Raw genomic sequence first — 14,916 nt, 5'->3', positions numbered from 1 at the left:
AACAGACCAAACTTCAGCCAGGAGACCATCTGAGATGATCCATCCCCAGCACTACTGCTGCATGGTTTGTATTACTTGCTATGAAAACGTCCTGATCCCCAGCTTCACGCACACATTCCAATCTTTGTTAGCCTACGAGTGATTCTTTTCTGAACTGTTCAAATATCTGGTGTCTGGCAAACTGTGAGCCGATGAGCTGTAGTTACATCACATGGTTTAAAAACTGCAGATGAATAAGCTAATAAAAACCGAGAGAGGCTGACAGTGATCACTGACTGATTTTAGGGTCTTGTTCAGATCAAATAGAACAAGATACAAAACATTACAACACGTTAAAACAACAATAGCCTTAATGATAATTAGCAACAAATTTTACAAGCAGATATAAAAAATTCACACACAACAATATAAAATATCTATACATTGTATCTATCAATAGAGATTGAATGAAAAAAAGAAATAACCCTACTATTATAAATATGACAGTTATTAAATAGTTTCAGTTATGGGTAATTTACATTGTATTAAAATGAACACAGTGAATGTGTTGTAACCAGCAGGCCATAAATCGTGTAACAACAGGCAGGTTAGCGTAAGAAGGTTAGCCGTGTAGCTGTTAGCTGAAAAAAACTCCAACCCTGGTGTCCTTAGCTAATAACTGTTACTAGTCCCAAACCAAAGACTGCTGTGCACTGAAAACTCTAGTTTGATAACACACTCCACACCATGGCACACAGAGGTAAGCTAAAATTAACACTGTAAGGTTGCAACTTTGAGATAAGTTGTGAGAAGCGCTTCAAATATTAGTGTCAGTGAACACGATTAGTACCAGGTCATGTGAAACCATGCCTATTGATTCATAGTACTGAGCCGTGTACCAACACTGTAGTGTATGCTGTAATTTGCACTGTGCACCTACCCAGAACATAAACTACACATTAAAGCAACACAGACCTGAAAAACCGGCTTTGGTCTGCTTGGCTGTAATATTCAGTGCAAACACAGCATATTTGAATAGCACATACCAGGACCCACTATGGCTCTGCAGAGATTTTATACTGTACTATAAATTAAGGCTGATGGTGGAAAAAAAGAAAAAAACCCTTGTTGTTATATGAAATTATTATTAGAACCAGAAATCTGTGCAGAGCATAAAGAGGAGCCTGGTAGCTGCTTCTGTGACAGTAATGATCAGGTGCAGTGACACTTGGCTTGTTCAGTTCTAATTCTTGGGCTCACCATGACACCATGTGCATGATTTGGAGGGGGATTATCCACATAATTACTATACTATTACATGTTATTTGAAACAATTCCATGTTGTTCCGAATTACACTCCAATCACATCTGAGCATAGATGCAGGTCGTTGTATGCTTCAGACTTTAAATCGAATCCCAGAGACTCAAAGTCACCCACCTTCATCAACTGACAAGATGTGCTTTTGAGTATCATCATCCAAACTCCTCCATTATCAAACTCTACATATTAACAATGATAAAATCAAGTAGAAGTGTTTAGAAATATTCACATTAGAAATATACAAATGCTTAAAAAACCAGATCAGAATCATTTATGACATCCAGTCATAAATTATGAACATTAATATGCAGAATGACTTCCCCGCCAGTGCTTAATAAAAATGAACTCCAAATTGTCCTTCAAGCACAAATCATATTCCCAAACCAGTTTCTCTGTTCCACAATCATCACAGCTTATTTTAGTCCATCAAAGCGACACACAAGTATAAAATGTTTAGAGTGCAGACATCCACTTTTTGGAGATTCAAAATGATTCTCCACCTACACGGCGGTGGAGAATCATGTCACATGTCACATTAAACTCTTGTCTTTCCAGGCCTGAACACAGGGATCAACACGTATGTAGTGATTTTCTTATACCAGTCACAGTATTCCTGTCAAACACAGCTGAACTGGAATCACCTGCAGAGCACGAACCACAAACATGTTGGAACAATTCTACACACATGTTGTGGTTATAGTTTCATACTTGTACATCCACTATTTTTTTTTTACTATTAGTACATCTGCATTCTCCCATTAACAGGACAACGTTACTTGTAAACTTGTGAAGCAGTAGAAAAAAAATGTGTACAGAAAACTAAAATGTTTTCTAAGCCTTACAAACTTCACCAAAACCTTCTGAGCTAAAAACACATGCATACACATCTACTGCTCATCAACTGCTGCTTACCCAGAAACTTAGTAAAATTCAACTGCAGAAATGAATTGCAGGGCTCAGTTAGTGGGAAATACCCACCAGATTAAATCTTTCATAGCAAAGAGACAAAACGAATACGAGAAGATCAAAGAACTGATAGTAACTGGATTTGTTGTAAAACAAAACTCCTTCTGCAGTCGAAGGCATTATCAGGAACAACTCTAACCCCAACTCTAGGGAATCAGAATATATTTGTGTTTTTACTGAAGTCTTGGCGATCCAGAGACAAGGACAATGATGTGTCCATCAGTCAGCATGCAGTCTTTTATAGCCTGATGGACGTTTCAGAGCTGTAGGAATCATTCACCATTGCGTCACTGTGTTCAGAAATATCTTTCACAAACACCATTTCACTTCTGATATTTAATTTCAATTGGCCAAAATAAGCATGCATTTGTTAACAGGTGTCTCTTTAATGTGATGACGCTAGAACCCTCCACAACTTACACACCATTTCAAATTTACACAACGTCTTTAGCTGGTCTCGAAAAAAAGAAAAACAAAAAAAAAAACAAACAGCTGAAAAGAATTCAAACAAACAACCGAAACACAAAAATGACTTCACCGGCTGGGAAACCATCCTGAATCCATCAAACTTTCTTCTTGATCAGGGTACATTCAAGTTGTCTGTTGGTTGGGTAACAACTAAAAGTATCTGGCACTTTCATATTAGTCCTCTACCTAATTTTCTGAGGTTCCCTCGTGATTTCTATCAAGCTCACTACTATCTTATACATTTACTTTTCTTCCTTAGTTTGCCTTGCACTGATTCCCATTGTGCTTATGTGGTTAGCATGTCACAGATCTTTGATTGAAAGCAATTTAGGTCAACGTTTGTTCTGAAATGTACTATATTACTAAAGCTCGCTTGACCATTTAAAACAGCTCGACAGGCCCATTCTTTCCAGTAGCATCAAACGTTATCTTAATCATTCACTGCACTGACAGCTGCAATAAGCAAAGAAATACTGGAGCAGAAGCAAACATGTACATAAACTATATAGATATCTACACAGCACAGCAGCTGTAAATCACCCGCCACACGTATTGGTGCTTTCTGAATGTTTTCACAATCCAAACATGTGACTTTGCTGTTTCTAGGCAGATTCTTATCAAGATAAACAAAGTAGAGTCCTGCACAAACACTTGGTATCTATGTGACTAGCCTACAGCTACAGGACTTTTCTTTGATGGCACTTGGGCACAAAGTTTATTGAACAATGTAAACACTGGGTTAAGAAAATGTCTATTAAATATTCTTCTAACTGCCAATCTATACATTTAAAAAGAAAACAACAACAACAAAAACATTTTTTTTTTTCCACTGAGATCAATGACTGAGTGAAAAAAAGTAAGAATAATAACACTGTCTATACTCTATGAATTTACCCACACATGCAAATATTAAAGTATTTGAGAGTATGAGATGAAAACAAAGTTTTCATTTTATATTTCCACAACTGCGAACCATTAGAAAAAAGAAATATTAAATATGTGAACAGACAGCTGGAAATGTTAAAAAAAAGATGCAAACATGTCACAATATTGAAATATAAACCTAATTTTAAAACCTGACTCTGTTTTCTATGGTATATTCCCAATGTTTTTTTTTTTAATCTTCTATAATGGGTGATTTATTTGTAAAATAATAAAGTATTATTAATGGAAATATTTTCATATTATTATCTTTTATCATTTATATGTTTTGAAAATAACATATATAGTAAAATTACATTTGATTATTTTAACAGTTTGACCTTTTCCTGAAAATGCTTTTTAAATTATGGTAATTACATTTTAATTATACTGTACACCTTTTCTCTTAAAATATTCTGATTTTCTTTGAAAATGGAACAAAGTGGCATTTCACTTATATTTACTCGTTCTTCACTTTAAAGTACAAATCCTCGCTGTTACTTCAGCGTGCGTGTATAATTATTATCTTTTTCATCATAAAACATTGTCTTATAAAACTTTATCTCATAATCGTTACAACTTTATTCTGTAATGATTCCATGTTTCTTCCTTAGAGTGGCTGTAATACCGAGTCATAAAGACGATGAGCTGGGAAATCAAAATAAAGAACAGGAAAGAAATGAACATCCTTGGTGGTGTGGTTTGTTCAGGCGATGCTGCATGTGTCAGTACAACTACCACACAGTAAGAATCATTTATACACTGCGCACCAATAAAACACAGCATGAAAAAAGTGCTTGTTTTAGTATATCTAAACACCATATATGCCCCTTGATATTGTTCTTATTCAACACAAACACAATACCACCATCAAATAAGATATACTGTTATTACCCAGAAGGGACTCTTTGTAGTCCAGACATAATTAAGACCATGGATTTAATTTCCCCCGTGGCCGCCCACACTCTTATGTACAAACACAATCACAGTTATAGGCTTTGAATACAAAATTCCATCTAAGGGCATGTGGTTACGATGTTCGATGTTACCTGTGTGTGACAAAAACGTGGATGTGTAGAAATGTCACCCCAGTTTTAGCTGACCTTTGCAGCCAGAGAAAAGTGAGTCATTAGTGTGAATCTGTCCTTACTGGCAGGGTAATAATACCAGCGTAGACCAGCGTCAAAGGGCCAGCAGTTTATTTAAGCCCCTTTCTGCCTACGAAGCAAGTGCACTCAATTTATCAGATTTACAAAAGGAATATCTGGCTTGTGCAGCGATACATGATAAAAATATGTAAATATGTAATCAAATTAGAAGAAATGTTGACTCAAACTCAGTCCAACCTACTCCTTGTATGTTGGCCAGGAGGAAATTGGGAGCAGGCATGACTCGACGTCTATGGCCTGTGAACCAAAGTCGATCTCTAACCTACTGCTAACAGAATTTAATAAGCTGGACACAAGTGGCCATCTATAGTAGCCTGACTGGTCATTTGAGAACGTGTGAATGTTTTTTACCATCTCCTGTTGGCTGCAGGTGGTAAGCAGATTGTGGAGTTGTTCACATCATCTCCAGAAATTTCCCGTTGGTCTAGAATGGTTTACTTGTTTTTATAATTGTAGTTATAGATGGATAACTCACACTGAACTTGTTATTCTTTGTAGGCCAGCCCAAATGTAGGCGGGGGAGTGTGAGTCAGGATCGGGCGGGGTAAAGTAGGGGGAGGGGTGGGGCTTGGACGCCCAAACACTCCCTGCAGCTGCCTGTTGGGGTGGTTGGGGTGAATGGGGTTTTCTTGAAAGCTTCGCAGGTTTTCGTGAAAGCGGTTGCTGCTTTCATTGTCAAGGCGGTTGCTGTCATCACAAAGGCGGTGGTTGTTGTGGAACTCAGGGGTAGGCCCTCGATCCTGGACGTGGACCACGTTGCTGCTGCTCTTCCTTCTCAAGGTGGATTCACGGCTGGATGAGGCAACCGACTGGCAGTCCGAGCCGCCATCACTGCTGGCAGCTGTCGCCTCCACTGGTGTAACCCTGATAGTGGTGACTGCTTGAGGGTGGGGGTGGAAGGGAGGAGCAAAGGTGGCAGTGGGTGTGAACGGCATGTTCGAGTTGTTAGAAGGAGGGTTAAAGTTAGGGTGAGCGTTGTTAAAACTGGGATTATTGGAATTGTTAGGATTAAAACTGGAGTGCTGGTAGTTGTTGGGATTATTTGGATGTAAGGGATGTAACGGGTGCACAACATGTGGATGGCTGGTGTAGACACCTCCTCCTCCTCCCATTCCACTGCCCCCTGCGTCCCCACCCCCATCGCTCTCTGTTTCTGTCCCCGTGACACTTCTCCTCCCATCCACCGATCCACCGTCCTTCAGTGAATCGCAGCTGTCCGTGTGTCTGTTCAGGTCATTGAGGTTGAAAGCCGACTGCCGAAGGGAAGCTCTTTGTTCTGGTGGTTTCCATCGCCAGGAGCCACTTCCATCAGTGCTCGGAGGTTTCACTATTGGTTTGTTTGATCTGGACTCTGGGTGGGCTTCAACACGCACTATACTCCCAGTTCTCTCCAAACCTCCCCCTAGAAGAGCAAGTAAGTATTCAGCAAACTGAATCATCAACAAGCAGGTAAGTACAAGCTACAAAAGTATGAACAGCAAAATATGTTACTGTAGGTGCTTACAGGGATGCACCAGCCCAATGTAGTGATCGCATGTGTCAAAGTCTCCTTTTGTTAGACAGAGAAATAAGAAACAGTTCTGAGAACTATACATTTGTTCCAGGCCCAGCTCCAGTTACTAACAATAGGGCTGGGTATGGTCACTGATTTCTGGGGGTGGGTTTAAAAACAAAACCATTTCCCGATTCAAATTGATTTTAGTTTGAATAAAGCGATATCGATTCATTAAATCCTGAATCAATTTTTAAATCATGTAAAAATCCAATATAAATATATGATACAATATGAATGTATTTTGCCAGAAACACCAGATTTTCAGTGTAAAGCTCACAAAATTATGTCAACAACCACCAAAGAGCTAAAACACCAAACGATTAACGAGCAGGTAAACGGAGTCTGCAGAAAGATGTGAACACAAAGAGCGACGGCCCGTACACGGACACGCTGTCGGCGCTGAAAGCCGACAGCTCACAGATTCTGATGCTGCAGGTTTTGTCACTGACCAAAATTCACTGAATCAGCAGCAAAAGAAGATCCAAACTACGCTCCACGTTTGATAAACATCGTCATGAATTTTTAAATTCAATTTAATTTTTAAACCCACCCCTAACTAAGAAAGTGAGTCACAAACCAGCCAACCGAGAAAGTCTTGTACTCATGGATTCAGATCTTAAAGTCATGCCATTACACAATTAGGGTCAGAGCCAGGGTACTACACACACTTTTAGTCTGCTTTATCTATATTATACTGTACTTAATTCTGTGTTATTCTTTTTGTAGCTTGTTTATTTTCTTTTATCTTATAAATATCACCTTCTCTTCCTTTACTTTTTAACCCATCTAGCATGAGGATTTGGTTAATCAGCACTCTAAACATATCCTGTTTTAAAGTTTCTTTTAAATTTGGTTAGACCCAAATGGAAACTCTTTTAGCAAAACAACTCAAATCCCAAAATGCATTGTGGGATTTCATTTGGAGGATTTTAAGAGCCAAACACTTTAAATACGTCGTCTTTTCCTTAGTACGAAGAATAACAACTGTTATCCTAAAACCTTTAACATGATACGAGTAGAGCTGCAGTCATCATGCTGCTGTGGAAATGATGACAGTCATTTATTCTGTTTCCTCCACTCGATCTCATTGCAGTCAAATCCAGAAGCAATATTTTGGGTTGTAAAGCAGTGTGTTTAAAGGGAGTGTTCACAGCACAATGACCAGTGCAGGGCTGCTAACACAATCACATTCAAATAGGAATAGGAAAGCAATGATGAACAGTAAATAGTACAAATGACTAAATAAATATAGATGTACTATGATATACTGAATTTGATGCCAGCAACAAGCTTTAAACAGGCAGAAGATGAAATCATCATCATCATCATCATCATCATTTATATTCATGAAGACTCCTGAAAAATCACAGAGGCATTGCTGCCGTCTGTGGGCCTGGGCACTTTTTTAAATGGACAGGGGAAAGATGGAAAACTGGTCTGACCAATCAACATGAACATGGACACCTTTCAACTACGAGTCTGGCTTGTTAACAGCACCCAGTTCAAAGGTCAGCACCTGTGATGGTGGCTGCAGTGATTCAACACATACGTGTGTGTGGATAACACATGTGGCCGTACAACACAGTGCCTTTGGGCAGAGCACATTCTGCATGTGTACAACAGACTGGCTCAAGATTAAACCGGCACAGAGCCGTCAACCATCAAAAACTGTCCAAACTACACACAGCGTCTCCAAACTAGGAGCTCAGTTTCATATGTTGCCTTGTACTGTTTTCAATTAAAAGTAGGCTTTGGATGATTTATGAGTTATCCTGTTCCAGTGATGAGCAGTCAGCTAAATCTACAGACCTCCTCCTCCCATGGCTCCAGTGGTGGAAGCGGGTGGAGATGGATCCTGGTCTGTCAGGGCTCGGTACCGAATGGATCCGGTGCAACTGACAGTGCTGCCACCGTCCTCTGACCGAGGAGAGTGAAGCAGACCCTGTTGTTTAGATAAGGCTATGACCTGGAAAATAAGAGACAGGCAGGATAATGTGAACCATTCCACAACTGGAAAACAGATGACTGTTTTTGGGTCTAAGAAGCACGACTGTGTCAGCTTCTCAGCAGGCTATAACCTCAGCTCTCGTGATGTAACACTCCAGGACTGTAATAAAGCACTGTTACAGTTACTTTTTTATTTTTACAACATGGGCATTTAAACCAATGAGGAATCCATGTGACAACTTTACAAACTGAAGCTTTTTATTTTCCTGCAACACAACAATAATCACTATTAACATTCAACAGTCCCAGTTATCTGCTTTTAATCAGATATGTTTATAAAACAACTCAAGACTGTGTGTGCATGCTGAGTGTGAATATGTGGAGTGTGAATACCTTTTGTTTAATTTTGTATTTGTTGTTTGATTGAGTGACAGATAAATACGGTTATAGTAGAAAAAGAAGCCAGTTCCTAGTTGTTTCCCTCCTCACTATTTGGGTTTTTATTTATTTAAATCAAATGTTTTTGTTTTTTCTGAACACGGGCTGCTGCCGTTCTTTCTGTTCAAAGTTTGAGTAACTCAATCGCTGCATTTGGGCACGCTCTGAGGAGGGCGCCGTTAAAACAGCACTATTATATTTTCTGTTGACTGCTTCTCTTGGCTTGTACCAACATTATTAGCAAACTTACTCACAGACAAATAAATAAATAAATCGCTCTTGTAAAACCGATCGGTGAAAGGCTCAGCCTGTCGTCGATATATTCGTCCAGTCGCCCAACCTGAGTAAAGACCTTACAGTACAGAGAAAAACACGATTCCCCTTGGAGCAAGCACACGGTGAAAAGGTGACTGACTCTCTGTCCTCTCTACAGAGAAGCTCTGTGTGCGTCTAGACAGAGCACTCTGAGTAACTGACATGGGAAAAATAAGTGTGTCAATAATGCAGGACTGGGGGCTGGTCCAGGGAACCCCGGACATCTTCTGCAGAAGACTGTAACAGACAAACGTTCCCCTGTCACTGTTCTGCTTGTGGTCTGAGGAGGAAGCACACACTATATCCTGCCAGGCAACATCAACTGAAGCCTGGATAGACGTATATTACAAGGAAAGGACGCATTAAGAGCTGTCAGTCAACAGCAACCATACTGCTGTTCAAATGAGTCCCTGTGGATTCCTGTCTTCAGTAGGAAGGCATCTGTGGTGCTTGTGATCTCCTGCCTGGACTAATGCAGCTCTACCCTGTAGGCTACCCTGCTACACGTCACTGTCCTGGGTCAGATTCATGACTGACGTTTAAAGAAAGAAGTCAAAGAAGTTACAAACCTGCATGAGACGTGGCTGTCCTCCAGCACTGAGAGGCCTGCAAGGGATGGTGGTCTTCTCCGTCACTCTCAGCCACTTTTCTCTCACTGACCCACCCCCGTCCATGATGCTGTCCTCGGATTCACTCTCCTGATCCTTGCTGGTGGGATTTTCCTCTTCGGGGATATGAACTAGCTGAGAGGATCCAGGTCGGGACTGGATAGATACTCTGGCCCGCCCGCCACTGCAGTGCTCCCATTATGGGACAGATGATTATGATTGGCCATAGGAACAGAGCTAGCTGCTAGTTTCATGTACTGAACTGGGATGTGCGCCCCAGCACGTAGCTCAGCTTCCTGGCCTGTGGCTATAGGCAGGTGGGCTCCACCGCGGAGCTCCACCTCCAGACCCATGGCAGACGGTTCAGAGGAGCAGCGCAGCTCCATGTTCCTCTGAGGAGACGAAGAGGAGGCTGGCCTTATACCGTCCATCACCTGCAGAGACAGCTTCCTGTTGTCATTCTTGTTCTTCCATTGGCTGAGCAGCTGTTTGGACCGGGTTGAGTCCATCGAGGCGTGGATGGAAGCGTGACGCCGTGGAATACGACCTTCCTCCAGCGAGGAACCTCCGTGGGATCTGAAAAGAAAGATAAAGACACTATGAGAAGAAAGAAAAGAGTGACAGCACTGAGCTCATGATCTTCTTTGCTTGATCTTCACAAATGTCTAATTGATTTTGGTAAATATAATTCTTCTGTCAAATTCATAAACTGAAAGCACAAATGACCAGTTAGTGTTCTGGTAGAGCAGCCTTCTGTTATCTTTGTCCCCATAAACATATCTAAACATGTTATAGCGTTGTTTAAAGTCTGGTCATTTCTATTATAACACAGCATCATAATTTAATTTGAACTTGAAAAACAACCCCTCCCCAAAATTCAGTACTGTTTGGACACTCAGAGGACAGAAACCTGGGGACTGGCATTCATGTCCAACCGCAGCCCCAGTCTCCCCAGTAGGGCAATGTACTGGATGCTGAGGTTACTGGTTCCACTGTATCTGACAGAACATCCAGAGAGGAGAACACCAGTGTGAGCCACATAACAGGGAACAGAGGTCCGTGCCCTGCATGCAGCTGTTCTTCATGTTGTATATGTGGCCCTTGTGTTTTTGTGGAGCTCTGTAACTCTTACTAGCTCTGTTTCTGTGACTCAGTATTTCTCAGTACTGCGTTTTGACTGACTTTTTGCTGTTCTGAGGTCGGTAGGAAAAAAATAGCAGTCATGAAGAATCAAATGATTTTTTGTTGTGCAGCAAGCTGTCTTAAAGTTTTACCATCAAAAAAAGAGCAGAGCACAAAATTGTTCTGTGACTGCTTTTTGCCCAGAGTACAGAATGGCAGCTGAAGTATACACAACACACAACAAGCCTGTGTAGAAATGTAAGGAAAGTTCAGATTTTTGTCTAAATATAGGGAGTAAAAGTAATGTTTTCAGAAAAATAAATACTCGAGTACATATACCTGACAATTCTACTTAAGTACGGCAACAAAGTATATGTACTTTGTTATTTTCCACCTGTACTCAGGTGCTGCTGTGGACTGTTCTGCTAACACTGTTGGGTTTGAGTCTGTCTCCCTCTCTCTCCCCGTCCATCTACACTGTCTCTGTCCAATAAAGGCTAAAAGGCCAAAACAAACAGTCTGGTTGAGGGTTCTTGTGTTTAGGTTTTCTTTTTGTGTTTTTTTCCTGGCCTGTAAGATGCTTCACATTGTTTGAGCCGTCTTAAAACATCCTGTGCCTCAGGGGATCCTTGTTTTTACAAACACAAACATTAGATTCTATTTTTTGTTTGTTCTTGTTACTTTGGGGACGTCATCTATTAGTAAGTTACTCAAATACTTGTTTGTACATCTAGAGAAATAAAGTGAAACAGCTACACCGCTCCATCAGAGAGTCTTTTGTATCATCGTCCCTGCTCCACAGTGGTTATGTCCAAGTAGTTTCCAAACGAGTTGTTCTCAGTTGCACCCACACAAACTGTCAGGCTCCTTCTTCACATCAACAGACAATTTTGTCACCTCTTAAATCACTTTGCTGTTTCTCTCTTTGCTGACTGGCTGTGGTAACAAAGGCACTCAAGGCCAACTGTGGAAATTAAAGAAAAAATAATATACAAATGTATTTCCAAACTTCCAATAATATTCCAACTACATGCATTCACACAATAACAAACAAAAACAATAAGTGTACACACACACACACACGTATATATGTGTACTGCATACTGTATTTTAAGTCTCAGTGTGTATTCAGTGGTGGCGGACTCTGTGAGCTAAGACTGCTTAATAAAGACATCGGCTGAAAGAACTGTTCAATCATCTGCACATAAAACACATAAAACTTTGTCCTCCTCTTCTCTTATAAACACAACAAGAACTTGCTGTTTTACTCCTACAAACATAATCCAGTCTGTTCATATGCTCAGTGAATGCCAATGACTGCACTGCAGCAGTTCTGTTATTCTACGGCCAACGGCGTCCCTGCAGAGGTCCCGCTCCATCACAGCTAACCTGTTAACAGCCACCGCCAACGCTAAATCCAGAACAGGCAAAGAGTAATGCCAGCATTAAACTCGCATTAAATTTTTTACTTACATTTTCCATTCTGTTCACCTATTTCTAGATTCAGTGTTAACCGGATGAACCACTTGATATTTGGGTTTTTCACATCTACAGACCAGACAGATCTCTCTGAACACATCTCTAGCTGCAGTGCATGAACTGAAAAACAGTTCACAGAAAAACAGGTTATTAATTACTGATATACGAGGGCTGAATACAAAGAACTGATACCACAGTGCTCCCATGTAGTTCTTCCCAAAATCTCCCACTGTTTGGTTGGGAAAAACGATGATCTTCCAGGTGGCCTACCGAGATCATTAAACATTATATGATACTCTATCTTCAAAATGTAAAGCAGCATTAAACATGTGCAGAATTTATTAGAAAGTTAATATAAATCCTGTTGCCAGAATAAATGGCCTACATTAAGTCATGAAAGCTTTACACTCTCCATTTTTCCTCTGAAGATTCAGGACCTGGAAAAATGTTGCCATTCTCTGAGTATCAGAGTCGTTGAACTTTAAATGGATCCAAACACAAGTATTAAAAACCTCCAACTGGCACATTATTGTATTAAGGAGGGAAGATTCAAAAATACTGGTGACCACCGGTGCTTCCCTCAGCCTTCTAGTCAACATGGTATCGATTTGAAAATGATACGTTTCCTTGTTTTCAAGTTATCACGTTCACAAGAATTCCAGGAAATGTGACCTGTGACGTTGAAGTCAATGCCGCTGAGATTCAAACTTGACTCGATTCTTAGTAAATACACCAATGGTTTCCATTTGAAGCTCCTATGTTGCCTCATTCTCAAGTTATCGCGTTCACAAACGTAGGTGTCCATGACACCCACAACCCCGAACATTGCCGAGGTGGTGACAATGACCCATCAGCCTCACATATTGCCCATCAACACTTCCTCAACATGAAACTACATCAGGTTTCCCAATCATTGCCATTATTCCACGGTTCATAAAGATCCAAAGATCATGGCTTGAGAACTTGCAGAGAGCTTGTCCTGGTCTGCAACTCCTTACTTTCCAGAATCTCTAAAACAGAGGCAGACAATTTTACTTGCTGGAAAAAATTAAAGAAAAAAAATGGTTAAAATAAACATGATAACTTTAAACTAAAAAAATAAAACATTTGATATTCCAAAGTGCAACTATGATTATGGACTCATTAAAAACAGCTACCTTGGCAGTGTGCTGCTGCTGAAGGTCATCATGTTGTCACGGTTGCCTAATGGACTGGACGGAGTTATTACCTCCACTTCAGCACTGGCTCTCTTCAAATTGGTCATAGACGGCTCTCGACAAGAGGCGCTACGCGTTAGGATGGGTCCTGTTTGCTCTGGGACCAAGGGGTGGGAAGACGTCCTTGTAATAATAGGTTCTGGTTGGCTGGGACCCAGTGTGTGGTGGCCTATCAGAAGACAACAAAGCCAAGGCAAACATTAATAACAGGTTAGAATCACACACTAGAAAAGAGTCTCTAAGGTGAAGCCACAGAAGTGTCAGTGTGTAATAGCCAGCAGGAGGAAGCTCCTCTGTTTCAGAAACACCTCTATGGGAAACAAACACCGGCTCTCAGGGTTTGTGACCACATTAAACACTTTCATGTCGAAGTTGTGGTCTCATTCGCCGGTTTCAGGTCATGCTGAAAACAACATGATGTTCTGTGTGTGAGATACGATTCCCTTTAGAGCAGGTGAAACCAGTCTATGCTTATTGGGTCTCTGACTTTTCATTCACAAATCACGAGCCAATGATTGTTGAGTGTCTCACATTCTCAAAGTTCGATACGACATCTGGTTTAAAAATAGCTAAGATCATGAAAATGTTCTTAGCTTCACAAGCGCACCTAACCAACCAACAGGTGACATGACAGTGTTCAGGTAAGTATTTTATAGACAGTGAATGAAGTTGAGCTCAAGTGCAATCATAACAGATCAGCTGATCTCAATGCCAGCCCACATCAGCTGATAGTGGGCTGGGCGTGGCCACAGTTGCTGCACATTTCCCAATCCACCTCCACCCACAGTGCTTTATTTCATATTTGTAATAGACCAAGGCTGCTGGGGGCTTCCCATGATGCGCTGAGTATTTCTTCTTCACTCACTATCTGCTTTTACATAACTCTGCATTTCATCCTTACTTATTCATCTCTGGCTCTCTTCCAAAGTGTGTATTTAATCCTGTCTTCCTCCCATCACACCCAGCAGGCCGCCCCTCCCTGAAACTGGTTCTATTGGAGGTTTCTTCCTGTTAAAAGGGAGTTTTTCCTTCCCACTGTCGCCAACTGCTTGCTCAAAAGTGGTAATTTAATTGTCTTGTTGTAGGGTCTACCTTACAATGTAAAGCGTCCTGAGGCGACTGTTGTTGTGACTTGAACTGAATTGAAATGATACCACTAAATATGAATTAGTGCAATCGGTAACTACAGCAGTCCTTTCTGATTAGGAGCTCACTTACATTAGCCAGTCTTCATTATAAATGGCAGCACTCCAGATTCATATTTCATGAATTATAAAAAAAAAAGATGAATATTTAAATTTGGAGGAGTCGACTGACTACAGTGGTCTTAAGAATACTACTTGACAAGAACAGTTGTATCAAGAGACCTTTCAGCTGATCAACTTTATGAATACTGTGACATTTAAACATC

General features: G+C 40.7%; 1 protein-coding gene across 1 annotated transcript in view; it reads right to left on the bottom strand.

The window, feature by feature from the left end:
• Nucleotides 1-2,636: 2,636 nt before the first annotated feature.
• plppr4a (phospholipid phosphatase related 4a) overlaps nucleotides 2,637-14,916 on the bottom strand; it is a 59,221-nt gene continuing 46,941 nt past the window's right edge. Inside the window, exons 8-12 of the mRNA XM_019348312.2 lie at nucleotides 13,446-13,674; nucleotides 9,951-10,263; nucleotides 9,649-9,879; nucleotides 8,189-8,345; nucleotides 2,637-6,226 (exon numbers count right to left, since the gene is read on the bottom strand). Of these exons, the coding sequence (XP_019203857.1) occupies nucleotides 5,310-6,226; nucleotides 8,189-8,345; nucleotides 9,649-9,879; nucleotides 9,951-10,263; nucleotides 13,446-13,674 (1,847 nt within the window). The 3' untranslated portion in view covers nucleotides 2,637-5,309. The remainder of the gene's footprint in view (nucleotides 6,227-8,188; nucleotides 8,346-9,648; nucleotides 9,880-9,950; nucleotides 10,264-13,445; nucleotides 13,675-14,916) is intronic.

This window comes from Oreochromis niloticus, linkage group LG18 (genome assembly GCF_001858045.2).
Source record: "Oreochromis niloticus isolate F11D_XX linkage group LG18, O_niloticus_UMD_NMBU, whole genome shotgun sequence".
In the NCBI taxonomy this organism is placed as follows: Eukaryota; Metazoa; Chordata; class Actinopteri; order Cichliformes; family Cichlidae; genus Oreochromis; species Oreochromis niloticus.
Note: the sequence above shows the minus strand (reverse complement) of the source record. Positions and strands in the feature narration are given on the sequence as shown.